The sequence below is a fragment of the Pan troglodytes genome, chromosome 11, assembly GCF_028858775.2.
Source record: "Pan troglodytes isolate AG18354 chromosome 11, NHGRI_mPanTro3-v2.0_pri, whole genome shotgun sequence".
NCBI lineage: Eukaryota > Metazoa > Chordata > Mammalia > Primates > Hominidae > Pan > Pan troglodytes.
Window position 1 is genome coordinate 110,050,335 of NC_072409.2, and position 22,536 is coordinate 110,072,870.

General features: G+C 43.5%; 1 protein-coding gene and 1 pseudogene across 7 annotated transcripts in view; both read left to right on the forward strand.

Moving 5' to 3' along the window:
• ERMP1 (endoplasmic reticulum metallopeptidase 1) overlaps positions 1-22,536 on the forward strand; it is a 127,487-nt gene that overhangs the window by 37,367 nt on the left and 67,584 nt on the right. For 3 of the 7 annotated variants that reach the window (XM_063788728.1, XM_063788732.1, XM_063788730.1), the window contains 3 exons: positions 2,550-2,607; positions 6,862-6,962; positions 15,114-15,257. The exons of 1 other annotated variant lie outside the window; for it this stretch is intronic. In XM_063788728.1, coding sequence (XP_063644798.1) covers positions 2,550-2,607; positions 6,862-6,962; positions 15,114-15,257 — 303 coding nt within the window. The remainder of the gene's footprint in view (positions 1-2,549; positions 2,608-6,861; positions 6,963-15,113; positions 15,258-22,536) is intronic. 3 more of the 7 variants (XM_063788729.1, XM_063788734.1, XM_063788731.1) reach the window with 2 other exon arrangements.
• Positions 18,125-19,124, forward strand: LOC134807752 (adenylate kinase 4, mitochondrial-like; annotated as a pseudogene).

Sequence of the window (22,536 nt, forward strand, 5' to 3'; positions counted from 1 at the left end):
GTCTTCAGCTACTAGGAAGCTCCCCAAACCTTGTCCTCTTGGGCATTTTGTTTTGGTTTTGCTTTTGCTTTTTTTAGAGTGGGGGGGTCTTGCTATGTTACCCAGGCGGGCTTTGAACTACTGCCTCAGCCACCCAAGCTCCCACGTAGCTGGGATTACAGGTGCATGCTAAGCACACAGCTTCTCTTGGGCCTTTTATGGAGACGTCACTGGAAAGGCATGATTGACCACCATGTAGAAATGTGATTGGACTAAAAGGGTAGGATCTCATAGGAATAGACTGAGTGGGGAAACTCAGCAAGGCCTGTCCAGATTCTTTTTGGTCTGTCTGTGTAGCATTCCTTCCTCCAGGGTAGGGGACAGGACCCTCTCTGGTGGATGAAGGAGGGGCAGGAAAAGGTCAGAGAGCGAGATTCTGTTTCCTGAGGCCTGCTTCGAAGACCTAAAGTGTCCCAACATTATAACAAAAGACTGTAACAAGATGAAGACCAATACATAGCTATCATAATGTCACACTTACCCATGTCATTTGCTCTCTCAGAAGAACTTCTTTTAACATTTCTTGCAAGGCAGGTCTGCTGGTGACAAACTCCCTGAATTTTTGTTTGTCTGAAAAAGTCTTTTTTTCTCTTTTACTTTCAAAGGATAATTTCACAGGTTATAGACTTCTAGGTTGGTGTTGGGTTTTTTTCTTCTTCCTCTCAACTCAACACTGTTTCAAGCCATTCTATTCTTAATTGAATGGTTTCTTTTCTTTTTTTCCTAACTTTTTTAGAGACAGGGTCTCACTGTGTCACCCAAGCTGGAGTGCAGTGGCACCATCGTAGCTCACTGCAGCCTTGAACTCTTGGGTTTAAGCAATCCTCCCACCTCAGCTTCCAGATTAGCTGTGACTGCAGGTATGCACCACCAAGCCCAGCTAATTTTTAAATTTTTTGTAGGGACGGGGTCTCACTCTGTTGGCTAGGCTGGTCTCAAGCTCCTTGACTCAAGTGATCCTCCCATCTCAGCCTCCCAAAGTGCTGGGAATACAGGCATGAGCCACCACACCCGGCCGATTGCATGCTGTCTAAAGAGAAGTCAGATGTAATTCTTATCTTTGCTCCTCCATGTACTAAGTTGTTTTCTCCTCTGGCTTCTTTCAAGATTTTTTCCTTATCTTTTATTTTCTACAGTTTGAATATAATACGCTAAATGTGGGAGTTTCTTGGCATTTATCTTGCTTGATGTTCTCTGAGCTTCCTGGATCTGTGGCTTGGTGTCTGATATTAATTTGAGGGAAATTATCAGTTATTATCTTTTGTTTGTTTGTTTTTGTTTTTGTTTTGTTTTTCTAAACAGGGTCTTTCTCTGTTGCCCAGGCTGGAGTGTAGTGGCGATCTTGGCTCACTGCAACCTCTGCCTCCCGGGTTCAAGCAATTTTCTCTCGTGCCTCAGTCACCGAAGTGGCTGGGATTGCAGGCGTGTGTCACCATGCCCAGCTAATTGTTTTTGTATTTTTAGTAGAGATGGGGTTTCGCCATGCTGGCCAGGCTGGTCTTGAACTCCTGACCTCAAGTGCTCCACCCACCTCAACCTCCTAAAGTGCTGGGATTACAGGCGTGAGCCACCATGCCTGGCCTCAGTTATTATTGTTTTAAATATTTCTTCTATTCCTTTCTTCCTTTCCTTTTCTTCTGGTATTCCCATTAAATGAATATTGTATGTTTTGTAGTTGTCCCACTATTCTGTCCTGGGTTTTTGTTTTTGTTTTGTTTCTTCCGTCCTTTTTCTCTTTGCTTTTCAGTTTTAGGCGCTTTATGGACGTAATCCTCAAGCTCAGAGATTTTTCTTCAGCCATGCCCAGCCTATCAAAGGCATTCTTCATTTCTGTTGCAGTGTTTTTGAGCCTAGCATTTTTTTTAATTCTTTCTTAGATTTTCCGTCTCTTTCCTTACAGCACCCATCTGCTCTTGCATGTTGTTTACTTACTTTTATGCAAGCTCTTAGCATATTCTTCATAGTTGTTTTAAATTCCTGGCCTCACAATGTTCTAAATTCCTGGCCTGATAATGTTCCTGGTGTAATAATGTTGTCTGATAATTTCAACATTTTTGCCACGTCTGAGTCTGGTTTTAATGCTTGCTCTGTCCCTTTGAACAGTGTTTTTTGCCTTGTAACTTTTTGCCTTGTAATTGTGCCTTGTAATTTATGCCTTGTAATTTTTTTTTTGAAAGGCAGGCATGACGCACTAGGTAGACAGGCCTTTAGTGGTGTGGTGTGAGGTGTGGGGTAGCATTCTATAGTCCTGTGATTGGGTCACAGTCTTTTAGGGAGCCTGTGCATCAGGGCTGAGAACTTTATAAGGGCTCCTCAGTTTCCCCTCCACCCCTTACATGAGACAGAAAGGGAAAAGAGGCTAGAGTTGGATATTTCCCTTCCCTGGGTCAGCTCTAATTAAACCCCAATAGGGTAGATCCTGGTAAAATAGTTTCTCTTGGGGCAGGCCTTAACGGGACCAGAATGCTCTGGTATATTTCAAAATGGTTCCTTTTCCCTTCCTCTTCCAGGAACATAAAGGGATTTTCCCTCAGTCTTCACTCTGTGAACCTGGTAGAGCTCCAGAAGGTAAACTCACAGAAGTGTTTTACCTATAACTGGGTCCATGGGGCTCTTAACTCTCAGACTTGTCATTGCCAAGCCTCCAGCCATTCGTTTGTTAATCATACAGCAGGTTTTTCCTGCAGTGACACTGGCTCTCAGAGGTTTCTGCTTGTGAGTTTCTGCTCCAGTAAGTTTGGATTCTCATTATCTGCCTGTCTGTCTCTAATTTGGGGGGCAGCAGTTTGTCCTGTGACCTCACTTCCTTGACAGATCTAGGACGAGTTATTTTTTCAGTTTGTTTAGCTTTTTCCTTGTTGCCAGGATGAAGTGATGACTTCCATGCCCTTTACATGCCAGACTGAAAACTGGAAGCCTCTTCTGCTCTTTGGAAGGATAATTTCTCGGTACAGGATCCTAGGCTGATGGTTCTTATTTTTTAACACTGTAAAAATTTCACCTTATTCTTCTTCTTTTTTTGAGACGGAGTCTCGCTCTTGTCACCTAGGTTGGAGTGCAGTGGCACAATTCTCCTGCCTCAGCCTCTTGAGTAGCTGGGACTACAGGCACCCGGCACCACGCCCAGCTAATTTTTGTACTTTTAGTAGAGACGAGATTTTGCCATGTTGGCCAGGCTGGTCTCGAACACCTGACCTCAGGTGATCCGCCTGCCTTGGCCTCCCAAAGTGCTGGGATTACAGGCGTGAGCCACTACACCCAGCCTATTCTTTTTTTTTTTTTTGAGACACAGTCTTGCTCTATTGCCCAGGCTGGGGCGCAATGGCATGATCTTGGCTCACTGCAACCTCTGCCTCCCGAGTTCAAGCAATTCTCCTGCCTCAGCCTCCCAAGTAGCTGGGATTATAGGCACCCACTATCATGCCCGGCTGATTTTTGTATTTTTAGTAGAGATGGGGTTTCACCTTGTTGACCGGCTGGTCTCAAACTCCTGACCTCAGATGGTCCACTCGCCTCAGCCTCCCAAAGTGCTGGGATTACAGGCGTGAGCCACCACGCCTGGCCTCACCTTATTCTTGATTCTGATTATTCTTTATGTGTAACCATGGATAAGCCTTTTCTTCTCCCTGGGTCTCAATTCCTTTATTTGTAAGGTGGGTAGGTCTGGTGGAAAGGGTTGAAATCTATGGTCTCCAAGGGTCCGTCCAGCTCTAATATTCTTTGATTCAATCATGCAACTATACAACAACCACACAGGGTTTGACATTTCAGCTAATACCAGTCTGTGGCTACTGGTGTGAGCCTGTCACATGCCCTCCTGACCCACTGCCAATCACAGCATGTTGTTGCTTAGAGAGGTCATGGTAGGCAGTCCTTGCAATGAAGTGTTCATCCATGTTTGGCCAGTCTTCAAAGAAATACCAACCCCTGAGAAAGCAGAAAGCCTACAACCTGAACGCTAATGCCTGTGCTCAAGAAGGAAACTTCAGTGGCAACAAAAAGCACAGCAAAACAGGGTCCCAATGAAGCTCTTCTGAATTCAACAACGTTTGAAAGTACTCCATTCCCCTAGCAACTTTTTTTACTTAAAAAAAAGCAGGAGCTGTTTTTAAAAATGATATAAGAACATTATATTGAAGAAAGCAATATGATATTTTGTCAAATAGCATTGGTATGATTGTGACTGTCATGTCTGATCAACTGATTCTAAGGAGAACTCTATCCTGTGCAGAATGCTGGCATGCTACTTAAAGCTGATTGAGAGGATGACATGCCCAGGACTGGCAAGAGCCCCCTGGTTTGGACTTCTCGCTTGATCCCAAAATATTCCATTTTTAACAGAGCAATTTGGCAATGTGTCTCAAAAGCCCTAAACATGTTCTTCTGTTCTGGATAGTGATGAAGAGTTGGACAGATATTTGGCTAGGACTCCCAGCCTTCTTCTACCACAGGTACAGGAGAAAGATGTGCACTAGGGACACTCTAGGCATCAGCACAGCACTTGTTATTGACTCGTTTTGGCCCCACATCTCTGTGTGAAAGCTTCAGGTTGTTGAGCTGGGCTGCACCTTTTGGAAGCCCACAGTGCTAATTGTATACCTCTGAGCAACCCTCTACTGGCTGCCTTCACCCTTGTCCCCAAGGTCCATACTTGAATCTCTTTGTCCTAGAGGACTCACCAACCTGAAAGCAGGAAGAAACGGAGAGACAATCTAAAAGAATGTTCCTCCCTCAGGCCTCGAGCAAAACCAGAACAAAGGCTCCCACGCCCAGACTTTTCCACAGCATGGGCAGGTAGTGCCCCTAGTGGGAGGCAGCAGCCCCAAGTCCATCTTGCCACCTCATCTTCTTAGAAAACAACACCCAAAAGGCCACGAGCCTTCCCTTTCTCCAGGAACTAGTATCTCCTTTTTCTGAGAGCACTGTCCTGCCCCAACTCCTTGAGGTCAAAGTGGAAGTTTCATATTCTTTGAGAACCTGCCCTCCCATGGGGTTATTTGGTTGGTCCACAGCTAGCTGTATCCTGCCCTTCCCATGGTTTGGTCAAATGCCCTTCTTTTGATTACAGAAGATATTTCAGGATTCTTCCAATTGACTCTCCCTTTTGCTAAAGTCATTTGAGACAGGTTTCTAAGATGGCAGGTCAGGAGGCTAGAGAACAGAATCCCCAAAAGTGGGAAGCTAGAGAGAGAGGCCCCCATGTGGACACTAGCATTTCCAACCTACCATCGCTGACACCCTCACCTTTTACCACCATGTCCTGAGAATGATTTTGCATCTGTTCCACTAACTTCACCCCTTCTCCTCCTCATTCCCAAGGGGCCCTGAAAGGGGAGCTTTAAGTCCTTCCTAAGGGCAGAAGCAAAACCTCAGTAGCCAGTCCATGTCAGGATTTCAACCTCAGGACATAATCAGAGGTGTGCACACATATTGAAGTACAAGTCATCTAGGGCTGCATTCCTGTAGCTGTAAAAACAATTGAAAATAACCTAATAATATTTCAAAGAATTATGGTCCATCCATCCAACAGAATGCTTTGCAGCTGTTAAAAATATTTTTAAGGAATATTTAATGACATGGAAAAATGCTTATAATATACCAAAAGCAGGCCAGGAACAGTGGCTCACCCTTGTAATTCCAGCACTTTGGGAGGCCAAGGCAGGAGGAGTGCTTGCGCCCAGGAGTTCAAGATCAGCCTGGGCAAGATAGTGAGATCGTAGCTCTACAAAAAATTTCAAGAATTAGCCAAGCATGATGGCACACACCTGTTATCTCTGCTACTCAGGAGGCTGAGGTGGGAGGATTGCTGAAGCCCAGGAGGTCAAGGCAGTGAGTCATGATCCTACCGCTGCACTCCAGCCTTGGTGTCAGAGTGAGACCCTGTCTCAAGAATAAATACATAATAAATAAAAGAAATAATATACCAAATTCAGAATATATAATTTAATGTACTTTATAACCTAAATTGTGTCAAGTTATATATTATATACACATAAACAGCCAAAAAGAACCACATAAAAATGATAATTCTACTTTCTTCATTATATTTTCTATGTTTTCTAATTGTTTATGATTAGCATGGTTTACTGCGGTATTTATTTGGTATGATGTTTTGGCATAATATTTTATATTAAGTAATGAATGATATTGAAAAGATCAGAACCTTATTAGAGCATGTCTTCCTATGGAAAAATCAGATTTCCTTCTCTGCTGTTTGCGCTTAGCCTTTACCAGAGGGTCATGTGACCAGCAGTAACTGTGAGGCCCCGTTTTCTGCCACGATATTCCCTCCAGAGTACGTGCTCTCGGGTTGTCTGAATCCCTGGAATGCTGGGCCAGTTGCCTCAGCGGGGGCTGCCGTTCTAACCCCCAGGGCAGGGTTGTTTCTTTAGCTGGCTGGTGGCTTTTGGTACCAAACAAGTAACTTTCCTTTCCCATGAACTTGTCTGCAGTCCCAAACGACTTAGGGTAACTCTGCTGACCCTGTTACCTGCTTTATTCCAGCTTTTGTTCCAGCTAAGGTGGGGAGCCTATAGATTCCTGGGGTCCCACAGAGGTGACATAGCAATGAGAGAGCTGGTGATGTCTCATATTGATGACACAACTTTGCCTGGATTCACAAGTGTGGCTACATAGGGAGCACAGAGACCAAGGGTTGAGGAGCCAAGGTTCTCGGCCTCCCTCCTGCCATCTGACTATCTGAGCTTGAACAAGCCTTTCTGAAGCTCTCTGCCACCTGTCTACAAGTGTAAACTGTGATCCAGGGAAACAATATCTCAGATACCTTTTTTACCTAAATTGTCTCTCCTATTCATTCCATAGTGTGTGCCTAATAGTAAGAGCAAACCCCTGCCACATGCCAGATGCAGTTCTAAACACTTCATACGAATGGACTCCTTTAATCTTCAAAACAGCACTGAGAGGTTGGTACTGTTATCATCATCATCATCATCATCGTTCCTTTTTCATCAGATGAGGAAACTTAGGCAAAGGGGGACTCAGTAACATGGCCAGGTGCCACAGCCGGGACGTGGAGAGACGGATTCCAACCCAGCTGAACTGGCTCTGAAATCTAGACCATGAACCACTCTGCTCCACTGCCTCTCAGTCATGTGAATTTCAGCTCACCCTGTCTTTATTTCAAACTTGGCCAGAGGTGGTCAGTCAGCCGCAGTGACACGCTGGCAAAACTGCAAAGTGAGTGATGCCCACCTCCCCTATCCTCCAGCTGCTCAAGGTCGGCCTTTGGGGTCACTGCTGTATAATTCTACTTCTTCCCAACCATGCAAGGATGGCAGAGGCCCTCCCCCTGCCTCCTAGAGCTACTAAGACAAGGCAATGGTTGTGGGCTTCCCCACCCTCTTGGCCCCATCTTCTGAAGAAGAAGTAAGAAAGTACTGTTTTCCTGGTTTTTCAGAAAATAAGAAATATAATACTCATTTAATGAGCATACTCTGCACATGTTATACATACAAATTAACTCATTTGGTTTTCAAACAAGACCCCCCCACTCCCCCGTTTTTCCAAGACAGAGTCTTGCTCTGTTGCCCAGGCTGGAGTGCAGTGGTGTAATCATGGCCCACTGCAGCCTTGACCTCCTCGGCTCAAGTGATCCTCCTGTGTCAGCCTGCCAAGTAGCCAGGACTATAGGTGTGCGCCACCATGCTCAGGTAATTTTTAAATTTTCTTGTAGAGATGGGGTCTCACCATGTTGCTCAAACTCCTGGGTTCAAGCAATCCTTCTGCCTCAGCCTCCCAAAGTGCTGGGATTATAGGCATGAGCCACTGTGCCTCAAACAACCCATTCTTATTACCAGTCCCATTTTACAGATGAGGCCAATGAGGCTCAGGGAGCTGTGTAACTTGCCTAAGGGCTCACGAATAGAAAAGGAACAGGAAGCACAGCACTAATGTACATACCTTGCTCTGTGCCCATCCCCACCCTCTCTTCCCACAGCTGGGTCATCATCTGACCCTCTTATCGCCACTCAGATTTTTGAAAAAACTTTTATAACACTATTAATTCAAATCAAGTACTTTGGGTTTGAAGACCTTCTGCTCAAATTTGATTACAGGTTTCCTTAGTTTCCCATGCCTCCAGTTCTATGAAATTACAAGTTCATCTGTTCTTGACCTAAATCAGTCTTTTGGAGTGGTTGAGAGGGAGGTGAGATAATCTGTGTATAAGTGATTTCAAAAGCATCAAGTGAGCTACCAGTTCTGGGCTGTTTGTCATAATCTGCATATTAATAGCATTCTCGCACAGCCCCCAGGCTGTGTGGAGGAGCAGCTCTGTTTGTATATATCCAAACAGTAGGATCCAACAATCCTCTGCCTACTTATCCTCTCCCCACTATTGTTGGATCCTATTGTTTGGATATGTTGTTTGGATAATATTGGTTCTGTTCCCTGAAACAGAAGAAATATTATCCAAACAATATATCCTGTTCGATCTAGAAATCACAGAGGTAACTAGTAATAGTTCTACAAACAATATAGACCCAAAACCAATGGAAACTGGTGTAAGAGAGGCTCATCTGCAATTTACCCCCCAAAATGGAAGTGTAATATGTGTAATAGCACACCTAAGTGTTTAAAATCTGCTTTTATTCATTTATATTCTACCGTACAACAATCACATAATGATAAAAGTGTTCACAATTATTTGATTAAAAAATTATTATTAAAAGTAACACACTTACTGCCAAAAACTTGGAAAATGCAAAAAGAATGAGGAAGAAAATTTAAATTACTATTAATGTCAGAACCCAGATATAAACCCTGCTAACTTTTAGCTGTATTTTCTTCTGAACTCATTTTATATATTTTTTATTTATTTATTTATTTATTTATATTATCTTTTTTTTTTTTTTTTTTTTTGAGACAGAGCCTCACTCTGTTGCCCGGGCTGGAGTACAGTGGCACGATCTCGGCTCACTGCAACCTCCTCCTCCCAGGTTCCAGCGATTCTCATGCCTCAGCCTCCCGAGTAGCTGGGATTACAGGCGTGCACCGCCACGCCCAGCTAATTTTTGTATTTTAGTAGAGACCAGGTTTTACTGTGTTGGCCAGGCTGGTCTCAAACTCCTGATCTCAGGTGATCCGCTTGCCTCGGCCTGCGAAAGTGTTGGGATTACAGGCGTGAGCCACTGCGCCCGGCCTGCATATAAATTTTTTTTATTATTATTATTTTTTGAGACGGAGTCTCGCTCTGTCGCCCAGGCTGGAGCACAGTGGTGCGATCTCGGCTCACTGCAAGCTCCGCCTCCCGGGCTCACGCCATTCTCCTGCCTCAGCCTCCCAAGTAGCTGGGACTACAGGCGCCCGCCACCGCGCTCAGCTAATTTTTTTGTATTGTTAGTAGAGATGGGGTTTCACCGTGTTAATCCAGGATGGTCTCGATCTCCTGACCTCGTGATCCGCCCGCCTTGGCCTCCCAAAGTGCTGGGATTACAGGCGTGAGCCACTGCGCCCAGCCTACATATAAAGTTTAAAGTATGATTGGGCATAATTTTTTATATATACATATGTATATGTATAAATTTTTCATTTACTTTTATATAAAGGAACATTTTCCTATGTCCTGATGATCATTTTTAATGATTGTGTAATTTTTAATCTAGCAATTGTACCATAATTTACTACCCCATTTCTAAATGTTTGGCCAATTGTGTTGCAAAAAACATCTTCATAAATACAGGATTTTTCCTTCAGTAATTTTTTTTTCCATGAAACAACTCTCCAAAGAAATATTATTGAGTCACAAGTTAGGATCTCATGTTATATCTGAAGCAGCCTGTTATCTTGCGGAAAAGGTGTTAGTTCATTTATTTTAATATCATGCCACCACACTGGAACTCACCATCCACACACATTAGGCACCAATAGTTGCAAAGAACTCTGCAAGACACCTCCTAACTAAAGTTCAGAATGGAGCCTCAGGGAATACAGGGGTTAATGCTGAAATACAAGCCTCCTGTCCAGTGATCAGCCTCTTCTTCTCCAGGCCTGCCTACATCCTGGTAAGGAAGGTGCCAGAATTCTTGCGGATCTGGAAAAGCTGGCTTCTTCCACCTGCCCCAAACATCTCTACCACCCCCTGAGGAAAGCCTGTCATTTTGACAGCTTTGTTCCCTTCACTTGAGGCTTTTAGAAGGGTCAAATACCCGCTCGCCCCCCTCCCCACGGGGGAGGGGTTAAATAGCCTGGGAAGGATAGCTCAGCAAAAGTGCTATTAATTACTTCTACTCTAGTATAAATGAGCTTTCAGTTCTTCCTTGACAGTGGGTTTTGCAGGGTGAGTGGGGGTACTGGAATCTCATCTGGGAGGATGGGTTCTTGGTGAGGAGTCTTGCCTGCTTAATGATGTTTCTCCAGGTTGGCCCTTTCCCTTACTGAGTAAACAGTGGCTTGCACTGATAGGGAGACTAGAGGAACAGAACACTCCTCACCCAGAGATCCTATTTCCTTTTGAAAATGGCCTCAAGCAACAAGTCTATGAGGAAAATGTTCAACTTCATTGATCAATGAAATGTAAATTAAAACCACATTCAGCTACCAATTTCCAACAGGCAAATTGACATGCTACTTCATGACTAGTGAAAATGTGCAATTCTGGAGGGCAGTTTGGCAATATCTATCGTAAGCTTTTTAAAAGTGGGCATAGACAACAGAAATGTATTTTACAAGGATGTCCAGTATGGTGATGTTTGTAGAAGTAAAAAATTGGAAATGCTCTAAATACCTAATAAAAGATTTCAAATAAAGTACAGTAGATCTATACTACTGAACTATTATTCAGTCACTAAAATGATATAGGTAAATATTTATTGACACCAGAAAATGCCCATACTGTATTATTATGTGAAAGAAGCCAGTTATAAAATAGAATGATCCCATTTTTGTTAATTATAATAATAAAAGATACACATATGTCTGCTAAGTTTTGATGATGAATACATATAGCTTCTGTAATAGGAAATTGTCTTTTAAAATTATTTTTTGAAGGCTCCAAGAAGCTCCACCCAGCTTCCCAAGGGCAGGCAAGCTTTTGACCTTCCCTCTGATCCTTACATAATATATCAACAGTAACACTTGTTGATATGTAACTGCACCCAGACAGGGAAGGAGGACCTGTGCCAGCCCCAAACAAGGTCATCTGGGGACTCTGCCCTCTCCCCAGCTGGACACAACCTCATTATTGTCACCACTGGGTAGGGCAGGCTTTGCCCTCTGGTTCTTATCATTTTCATTTTCTTACCTCAGTAAAACAACAGTAGCCTTGATGCAAGGAGTAATGGGAAACTGTCTTTCCTATGGTTTAGACATAAGAATGTTGTGGTGATGGAAAGGGAGTCCTTGGGATATGCCAAATCCCAGGTTCTGGCATCGTCTACTTTAAAGTAGACAATTGGCAACATTGCAGAAACTCCTGCTTTTAAAGTATTACCTTTAAACTCTGTTGCAAAGTGCAAAGGCACTGAAGCTGCCCATCATTGGAAATGTAACATTTCTAACATTACATGTCTAATGAGGCCTTTAAACTGGCAGTACTAGCCTAAGATAGCAGGGTCTTTGTCCTTTCCCTATGAAGACAGGGTTTCTTGCTGCCGTAACTATTGGATACTAGGGGTATTTCCATTGCCCCAGGAGCTGGGTTTCCAAACTCAAAGCAAAAATGGGCTCAAAAGAAACTTTCTCTGAATTTTTGCACTACCACAAACAGATGTTTTAGTTTCTTCCTCTTGCACATAAATCTCTGTCTGCTCCATTAACACTGCCTCCTTTAAGAGAGACCATTGGATTCTGGCTTTCTTATTGCATTTTATTGGATTGTCACACAGTCTTGGTTGGGGCTCCTGGGACAAGTCCATTTATAGGACCTGAGAACCAACCCATGGCCCCAACAAGTAGACACTCCTTTGGAAGGAGAACTCACCTTGGTGATCAGTTGTGGGCCTTAAGGATTAAGCCTGTTAATCAAGGATGACCCTTGATGATAATACAAGGGTTTTGGTTTAGGCACCAATGTTATGTATAAAATGAAGAAATGTGATTTTTAGCCTGACACAGTGGCTCATGCCTGTAATCCCAGCATGTTAAGAGGCTTAGGCAAAAGGACAGCCTGAGGCCAGGACTTTAGGACCAGCCTTGGCAACACAGAGACTCCATCTCTACAAAAAATAAAAAGTACAAAAAATTAAAAAATTAGCTGGGCATGGTGGCACACACTTGTAGTCCTAGCTACTTGGGAGGCTGAGGTGAGAGGATCTCTTGAATCCAGGAGTTCGAGGCTGCAATAAGCTATGATTGCACCACTGCACTCCAGTGTGGATGACAGAGTGAGACCCTGTCTCTAAAATAAATAAATAAGTAGGCCAGGCATGGTGGCTCATGTCTGTAATCCCAGCACTTTGAGAGGCTGAGGCAGGAGGATCACCTGAGGCCAGGAGTTCAAGACCAGCCTGGACAACATAGGGGGATCCCATCTCTACAAAAATAATTTAAAAATTAACCAGGCATGGTGGCACACACCTGTGGTCCCAGCTACTTGGGAGGCTGAGATGGGAGGATCACTTGGGCCCAGGAGGTAGAGGCCGCAGTGAGCCATGATTGCGTCACTGCGCTCCAGCTGGGGTGACAGAAGGAGATCCTGTCTCAATAAATAAATAAATACATACATACATACTTTTTTTAAAAAAATTATAATGTGATTTTTTAAAAAACTCTAACTTTTAAAGGACTAGTGGTTGGATTGTGTCTAGAGGGACAGCCCCTGATTATCTGACCACTTTTGGTAACAGGAGGGACTACACTCAACTGGCCCCATGAAAAGAGAAGGGCCAGGAGCCATCTCCCCAGGGTGGCCTGGAGAAACAGAGTGAGCAGTCCCCCTCCCCTGATGTTGCTGTTGCACCTGCTGAGATCCTTTGACCTTGGACTATTCTTTTTCTGGGCAGACCAAAAAAAAAAAAAAAAACCCTTCCTCTCTTCTCTGGGGTCAACACTAGAGCTCTGCCTGCACTGGGAAGAGAGTGTAGCCCTAGGGTCCCTTACTGGCTTAGTACTTTCCATCTCCGTCTCTTGCCAGGTCTCCAGAGGCCCTGTCTTGTGGATCTAAGTCTCCAGTTAACTGTCCACTTCTTAGTGAGAAAGGAATCTGCTTTTAGTGCCATCTCTAAAAGAAGACAAATAGGTCTTTAATCAAGATTGACATACATGGCTCCTGCTTTCTCCTTGTTAAAGGTGGTACTGAATACCTCAATAAAATAGTAAAAAAAAAAAAAATACCCAGCAAGTATGATTTTGAAAACTCAACCCTGTACCTTGAGTAGAAAGAGTGTAGAATATATTTCCTTAAATCTTACTTTTTTTCACTCAAATTCAGCACAGCTAAGGCCAATGATGACATCCTGGGATAATACTTTGAGTTATTAACTGATTTTTTTTCCCTCTCCAGTACTTTACTTTTTCTTAGCTTTTACACACACACACACACACACACACACACACACACACCCCACACCCTAAGCCATTGTGGGTTCACTGCCTCTCAGAAATGCGGAAACATTTTGACAGAGAGCATAGCTTCTTACTAGATTCCTGTCTCAGTCCATTTTGTGTGGCTATAACAGAATACCACAGACTGGGAAATTACAATGAACAGAAATGTATGGGCTCATAGTACTGGAGGCTGGAACTCCAATATCAAGGTGCTGGCATCTGGTGAGGGCCTTCTTGCTACATTATCACATGACAGAAGGAGAGAGAGTGAGAGAGGGTGGAAGTGGGGCAGTGAAATGACCCTTTTATAGGGAACCAGCCACCATAATAATCCATTATCAAGATTACTGGGAGACTGAGGCAGGAAGATCACTTGAGACCAGGAGTTTGAGACCAGCCTGGGCAACACAGGGAGACTGTCTCTACAATTTTTTTTTTAATGAGGCCAGATATGGTTGCTTATGCCTGTAATCCCAGCACTTTGGGATGCTGAGGCAGGAGGATTGCTTGAGGCCAGGAGTTCGAGGCCAGCCTGGGCAACAGAGTGAGACCCCCCCCCCCCCATCTCTACAAAAAAAAAAAAAAATTGTGGACCGAAGTTGATAAAATTGTCCTTGCAACTTTCATGGCCACTAGAGAGAGAACATGTAGTATGTCACATGTCATTGGTTACGTTATCAGCAAATGGCTCTGAGCTTCATTCATTTACTCATTTATCCATCCATATTTATATTAATGTACAGCTGGCCAGACACTGGAGACATAAAGATGAATGGAACAGAGCTCCTGCCCTCACTGTGCTTGCTGGCAGTAAACTTCATCCCTAAAATACTGACAGTGCATTTATCCCAGTTATAAATATAAATGCTTCCTTCCTTCTTTTTTTTTTTTTGGAGACAGGATCTGGCTGCAGACAGTGGCACAATTACAGCTTACTGCAACCTCTATTTCCTGGGCTCAAGTAATCCTCCTGACTCAGCCTCCCAAGTAGCTGGGACTACAGGTATGCACTACCACACCTGGCTAATTAAAACTTTTTTTTTTTTTTGGTAGAGACAAGGTCTCACTATACTGCCCCGGCTGGTCTCAAACTGGGCTCAAGCAATCCTCCAGTCTTAGCCTCTCAAAGTGCTGAAATTATAGACATGAGCCACTGTGCCTGACCAATGCTTTCTTAATAAACTTAAGTTGAGCTTATTTAGCATGTAAGAATTCTTTATTAAGATATTAAAAATTCTGGTACTAAGACCTGTGTAATACAGGGGTGTGGTTTTTTCAAAGTATATCTAAGGCTGTGTTTAAATTTAGTAAATCTAAATACTTAGTAATGATACACTTGAATGTAGCTATGTAGCCTGGCACAGTGCCTGAGGAATAGCAGTCACTCAGTAAATTATAGTACGTTTCTGTAGTAAGCATCAACTATGTGCCAGGCCTTACTTGTAAGGGAATTAACATAATTCCTCATTAAGGTGAGAAACAACTTAAGGCTTTGAAATAGTTATGGGTAAGTTGGGATAGCAAATACCAAGCACATGTGCCTCTATTTTCCTTTTTCTCACCCATGACAGGCATTGTCAACTGATCACAGGTCTTTCTCATTCCCTGAACTTCGCCTCGGAACTTCTCTCCGTAAAAGATGTTGCCCACTTGCCATTTCTAGGCCAGGAGGAAGAGATTGGAACTCTGGAGAGTCTTTCTTGTTTTGTCTCAGGGTAAGGCTGCATGATTTTCAGATTAGTTATTAAATTCCTCAGAGCCTGTGTTTACTTATCTGAAACTATGGATCATAACTTTACCTAATTATCCTATATGGTTCTTGTAAGGTTTAAATGTTATGAGGGGTGGGGAAGTGCTTTGAAAGGTTAAAAGAACAAGTCACTCCCAAGAGAGTAGCAAGAGCTCCCATAATTCACAGAAATGAAAGTGTCTTTGCCAAGGAGAGTATTCCATTAAGTCCTGTTTAGAACAGAGAAGATCCTGTTTCAGAAGGACTTCCTGCTAAATAATTAGGAAAAGGAAAAGAAAAGAGGAAGCAAATGGAAAAGGAACACAGAGAGAGGACATGACTTGGAGTCAGAGGCATTAGAGTCAAGTCTAAATTCACCTCTTGCTAGCCATGATGTTTGGAATAGGTTACTAAGCTACCATGCATTACATGGAGCAAACAATAGTCACCTCTCAAGGTTCTTGGAAGTATGAAATGAGTTCATGTCTGCGAGAGGGACTAGGGCAGAGCCAGGCATATAGGGACTTGGTGAACTCCCAGCCTCAGTGAGGGGAAGGAACCACTGCTTGAAGCCTGCCTGGTCCCACACAGTATAGAGAATTAGGTTATGCTATGTTCCCATCCATCCATCATCCATCCATCCTTCCAGCTTCTATGGAGCATGACTACTTGACGTTGAACTGGGAGAGTGTGTGCATTGTTGTTGAACATTTCTCTGATCTCAGAACCACCATGAAGGAAAAGGGGGCCATGCATGATGTGATTTGAGCAGTACCCCAGGATCCCACTTGCCCCACAATTTTACCTTAAGCTTTTGAGTCTCTCTTTGGAGAACTTCTCTTTACCACTCTGACTCTTGTGCTCCGGAGGAGGAGATGGGCCTCCCTGGGCAATTAAGGGCAGCTATAGGCTAGCAGAATGCATGCCACTGAGTGGAGGTATGCAGGACACTGTGTGCAGCACAGAGGCTGGGGAGGGATGATAGGAACCCCTGTCTTTGAGAAAGTTATTACAGTGAGCCAGGAGCTCTGGAATATTTTGTCTGGCTCTTGTTTGCATGCCCAAGTCTTGCTTGTCCTTGTAGGGTCTGTTCAACATGGTCTTACCCTCCTGTGAGCTCATGCAGTGCTTTAACCTGTCCCTCTCTTTGGAACTTCTCAGCACTGGGACTAGTAATATAATCATATTTTTGCAAATACTTGCCTTCATCTCTCATCATTTTTACTTCCCCAATCTGGGTTCCAGGCACTGACTCAGAGCCCTTCAAACCATACTCTTTCTTGCCTCCAGAAAGCTCTTGCTGACTATTCTGTGGCCATGCTCACTGCCCTACTTGTTCCCCGGATGAGTGAATGCTCCTATGAGAGCGCTAACCCTCCTTCAATGAGGTCTTTCAACCACTTCCCTTTCTTCTGCTCTGGTCTGTAAGTTATGCCAGGACAAAGATTTGTCTTGGGACCTGCCATATCCTGGGCACCTAAAAAAGAGTCTGGAATATAGGAGGTGCTCAAATATGTGTCAGTTGACTATCAGCTCTTCTTTCTGGACTGTGAGCCCTTAGAGAATGGGGTCGACATCTTCTAATATTTTTAAGCCTCTACTAGACACCTCACAGAACATAGCTTATTGCTAGGTGCTTAGTAAATGCTTGATGAACAAAAGAATGAGTGAATGAATGTCTTATAAAATAGGCAGATCCCTAGGGATCCCAGTCAAGGCTACAGATAACGTGGGATGATATGCTGAATATTTTCTAGATCCCCTGCAGATCCACTGTCCACTCTTGCTTACCCTGTTTGGTACTCAGGAAGTTGACCTTTATAAGATGGTATTGACAGGTTATTTTGACCTCTGGTTGGGTTCAGTCAATGGGATGTACCAATAGATTATAAGTAGGGAGAAGAGTGAAGTCTAGGTATAGTAGATGCTCATCATTTGCAGATTCTATATTTGCAAATTTGTCTACTCACTAAAATCTATTTGTAATACCCAAATCAATTTTCATGGCACTTTTGTGGTCATTGAGACACACGCAGAGTTGTAAAAATTTTGAGTCGCTGGATGTGCACGTGCCCAGCCGAGGCAAACAAAGTGACACAGACTCTGCCTTCTTATTTCAGCTCTCATATTGAAAAAAATTTCGGCCACGCACAGTGGCTCATGCCTGTAATCCCAGCACTTTGGGAGGCCAAGGCAGGAGGATCCCTTGAGCTCAGGGGTTCGAGACCAGCCTGGGCAACACAGCAAAACCCCATCTCTACAAAAAATACAAAAATTAGCCAGGCATGATTGCACAGGTCTGTAGTCCCGGCTACTTGGGAGTCTGAGGTGGGAGGATGGCTTGAGCCCAGGGAAATCAAGGCTGCAATGAGCTATAATTGTGCCACTGCGCTCCAGCTTGGGTGACAGAGTAAGACCCTGTCTCCAAATGAAAAAAAAGAAAAAAAGTCATGGTCCATTTAATGTCATGTTTTCCACATGGTTTTCATTGATGATTTCAATGTTTAAAATGGCCCCCAAGACTGGTCATAAAGTTACTGAAGTGTCCTTAAGCCCAAGAAGGCTGTAATGTGCCTTGCAAAGAAAATTCCATGTATAAGTTTTGTTCAGGCATGAGTTACAGTGCTGTTGGGTGTGAGTTCAAAATTAGTGAATCAACAATATATATTAAATAAAGTGTCCCCAAATCGGAAACACACATAAAACAAGGTTATGTATTGATTGGTGAAAATGTGACCAGAGACTCGCCAGACCTAACCCTGTATTTCCTTTAGGAGCAATGGTTCAGTATTTGCTAATTCAGTGTTTGCTGTGACTTTATGGAATGTGACTACTGGCACAGGGCTGAGTTAGTCCCCGCACAGGGCTAAGGGAAGGGGTTGTCTTAAAAGTCTCTCCTTCCCTGAGTAGGAGAGTAACCAGAGTACCAGAGCCAGCAGAGGGTGCCAGAGGTTGGGGCCAAGAAACAAAGTTCTTGGTGCTCCCTCTGGTCGTCTTGGCTTTGGCCACCCCACTCCTCCCAAAGGCAATGGCTTCCAAACTCCTGCACATGGTCATCCTCCGGCCACTCCTCTCGGCCCAGAAGTTTGGCCTCCAGCATCTCTCCAACGGCCATTTCTTGCGGGAGAACACCAAGGCCAACACCGAAGTTACTGACATGGCAAAACAATAAACAGAGAACAGTCTTTCGGTTCCAGACCATGTGATCAGACACCTAATGGTGTCAGAGTTGGAGAACAGGTATGCCCAGCACTGGCTCCCAGATGGTTTTCTGAGGACTTTAGGACAAACCGATGCCTTGATTTGAAGACAAAATATATGAAGTGGATTTAGTGATCTGTTTGAAGATTCCATTCGAAACACTTAAAGATTGTCTCAGCCGACGTTGGATTCACCCTCCTTGCAGCAGGGTATATAACCTGGGCTTCAATCCACCTGGTGTACATGGGATTGATGACATCTCTGGGGAACCATTAGTCCAGCAGGAAGATGATAAATCGAAGCAGTTGCTGCCAGGATAAGACAGTACAAGGTTGTGGCAAAGCCAGTCATTTAATTGTGCAAGAGCCCAGGCTTGCTCCACCATTTTTCTGGGATGGAGACTGATAAAATCTGGCCCTAAGTCTACATATTTTTCTTAACAAGATCACACCTATTCAGTCCAAAGAAGAATCAGGAAGATTCTTCACTTGTTCAATTGTTGGTCACTTGTTCAATTGTGTGTGTAGTATTGGGGCTATGTCCAAATTAGAAGCTAGCTGAGATAGCTTGCAGCATCTTTCTAGCTTAAATGGTGAACTCTTAGGAAAACTAATGAGCAGAAAGAGCTCATGAAATGTCCTTTAAAAAGAAGGGCCCCCTGCACATATTTAAGGTATCTCTGCACATGTCTCAATACCTCCACAAGAAAGCAACTCAGGCTGGATTTCAAACAGCATACAGTCTAAGCTCTAGCTGATTTTTGACAGTTGTGTTGTTGCTATAGTATCCTTTTTACAAGTGATGGTGGTGGTCTTTGGTTCTCCTCATCCCCTCAAAGGCTGTTGAATCACAGCACCAGTAAGCCTGAGAATGCTAAGGGCTCTAGCCCAGGCTTTCTCCCAGATTCTCTGGTATGTGCCCTCCTGGTGACAATGAAATTGGCTAATTGCTCTCAGTGGTCTCGAGTGACTATGTCCACAGTTCATCTTTCACAGTAGGAATCACTCCTTTTTTGCTTCATCCATACTCCATAGAGTCTCTCCTTTTCAGACATCCTAGGAGGAAAGGATTTAGCTTCTATTTTTTTTAGACTATATATTTTTGACATCTGTTTTTTCTTAGGCTGTTACATTTAAGTTATTAAATAATACAGATAATTACTGCTTTTATCTCTCTCAAATTTTTCTTTCTAAGAACTGAGAACAAGAAGATTGCTTTGAATCTCTTCATGCACTGGGAACTGAGCTATGAAAGAGGGTGTTATTAAACTGCTGGTCTGAACTCTCATGGACTGATGTTTCCCCTTTCTGTTACTGCGAAAAGATTCAACCCCTAAAAGTTTTTTGGCAACCCCCAAAGTCTTTTGGGAATCCTCAAAAAACATGGGAAATATTAACCTTCATAAATGTTGAAAGATCCTGTCTTATGTATAGAAGTAATAAGACCAGGCTGGGTGTGGTGGCTCACACCTGTAATCCCAGCACTTTGGGAGGCTGAGGAGAGTGGATTACCTGAGGTCAGGAGTTCTAGACCAGCCTGGGCAACATGGCAAAACCCTATATCTACCAAAAATATGAAAGATTAGCCAGGCATGGTGACGCACGCCTGTAGTCCCAGCTACAGGCTGAGGCACAAGAATTACTTAAACCAGGAGGTGAAGGTTATAGTGAGTGGAGATCACACCACTGCACTCCAGCCTGGGCGACACAGTGAGACTGTGACTCAGAGAAAAGTATAAGACCATATGGAACTACTGACTAATAAATAGTTAAGCTTTTTGTTCAAGACAGCAAAATGTATTTTGAAAATTCTGCTACCTCTTGATGCTGACAGTGTTTTTCTCCCGTGAGTGACCCAAGCATATTATAAATAATTGATAAAGGGAATGGAGCTGGTTGGGTGGAGCAAAAGGTTGCACTAGCTATGCCTAGACTGAATAGAAGAGTGTTATGATGATGAGAAAGCAAAATCTTAATTTTTTTTCTATTCCAAAGATTCACTCTGATTCAGCCTGACTAGTACTGACAGTTTATGGAAAATCTCAGCTGTTCTCTTTCTAGCACCTAGATACAGATATGAGCATGGCCCCTTCTCCTCCTCCAGATCCCCAGTAAAACTTCACCCACAGCAGCTTCTTTCTCCCCACTGGAGAAAGAGTGGGGAGCCCAAACCCCTTTCTTTTATCTAATCACCTGGCCACAATTTATCCCCCTTTGTTAAAATGATATATAAGCTCCATGTCTAACTGCTTCTTTGGCTCTTCACTTCTTTTCTGTGAAGCCCCCATTTATGTAAAAATATTAACATCCATAAAATGAATGCCTTTTCCTCTGTTCATCTGTCTTTTGTCAGTTTAAAGCCTGTCTGGAAGACAGAGAGTCTCACCACCCTAGAGCAGTGCTACTCAGGGTGTCTCTGACCAGAAGCAAGGCTACATCTAGAGAGCGTGTTAGAATTGCAAATTACTGGGCATTCTAGATCTACTAAATCTGAAATTCTGTGGGCAAAGACCTGGGATCTGTTTTCATAAGCCTTCTGGGTGATTCTAACACATGCTCGAGTTTGAGTACCACTTCCTGGAGAGATGGGCAGGGGGTAGTGGGAGGGTGGGCACGGAGCACTTGTTTAGGACCCTTGCCAGGCTCTCTAACTCCCATCTGCCTGGCTTTCCATGATTTCCTGGTCCTTGTTTCTCCAGGCCAAACCACATTTAGGAACATACACAATCTGGAGTGCAGAATTCTTTGAACTTTATCTAGGTGGCTGTTTCTTAACCAACAGATCATAGTTTCTTACAGGATACGTATGGCTCTTCTGGGAGATCAACACTGAAACCCCAGGGCATCTCTGAGCACAGCAACAGGACAAGAGAGAATTTAAGTGACATGGTGAAGGGGATCAGGTTATACCACCCCAAAGTATGCCACCTTGGCATATGATTATTTTGGGCCGAAAGCAATGGAGAAATAGCAGTTGTAAGAAGAGCTCTCTGCCCTTTCCTTTTCTGCCTAGAAGCAGGACATAAATTTCCCTTTGTGAAGGTGGCATAAATTTCCACCCTTCTCCTGTATCAGAATGAAGAAAGTAACCTATCACTAGAGACAGAAAACTGGCACTGAGATGAGTTGGCATAAAGACACCTTACTAAAGCAACCCTTGCTTTCCATTACTTTCCCTATATACTTCCTACTCACTTTCCTACAATTTTTCACCCCCAGAAGCCCAAACCCGTTTCCTTTGTCCATAAAATAGATGCTTTTTCCCCTGTTAATCTGTCTTTTGCCAGTTTCTCAGGCCCCAGACACTGAACCTAAGAGGGCAGAGGAAAAGGTTTTTGCTGGTTTGTTTGTTTTCTCCCCTGTAGTGAAAAGAACTAACAGGTGAGATGACCCTGCAGTCAGGAAAGGATTTTTATCTCATTTACAAAAACATGTTTCAGTGTGGTGAATTGAATCCTATCAGTTGCTGTTATTAATTTTTCTATATCTTCCCTGATTTCAAAAAGCATGTTTGAGGCAGCTTATTAAAATACATACAAGGTTAAAAAAAATAGATAGCTATCCTTAGGATTTGCAAGGTGTTCACTTAAAACATTCTTTTTTTTTTTTTATGAACATTCTCATAAAACATTCTTAAAATGGTTGGCTTCTTTGCAGATACGGCAGTAACCAAAGATTCCAGTATTTGAGCGCATAAAAAATTCTGCTGCTATGGTGGGGTACAGTGGTTCACACCTGTAATCCAAGCACTTTCAAAGGCTGAGGCAGCTGGATTACTTGAGCCCAGGAGTTCGAGACCAGCCTGGGCAACATGGCAAAAGACCATCTCTACAAAATATACAAAAATTAGCTGGTGGCAATGCCTGTAGTCCCAGCTATGAGGGAGGCTGAGGAGGGAGGTCACCTGAGCGTGGGAAGGTCAAGGCTGCAGTGAGCCTTGATCATGCCATTTCACTCCAGCTAGATGACAGAATGAGACGCTGTCTGGAAAAAAAACAAAAAAAAAAAACAAAAAAAACACTCTGCTGCTTACCTGTGCCAGAAATAACAACACCTAAAGTGAAG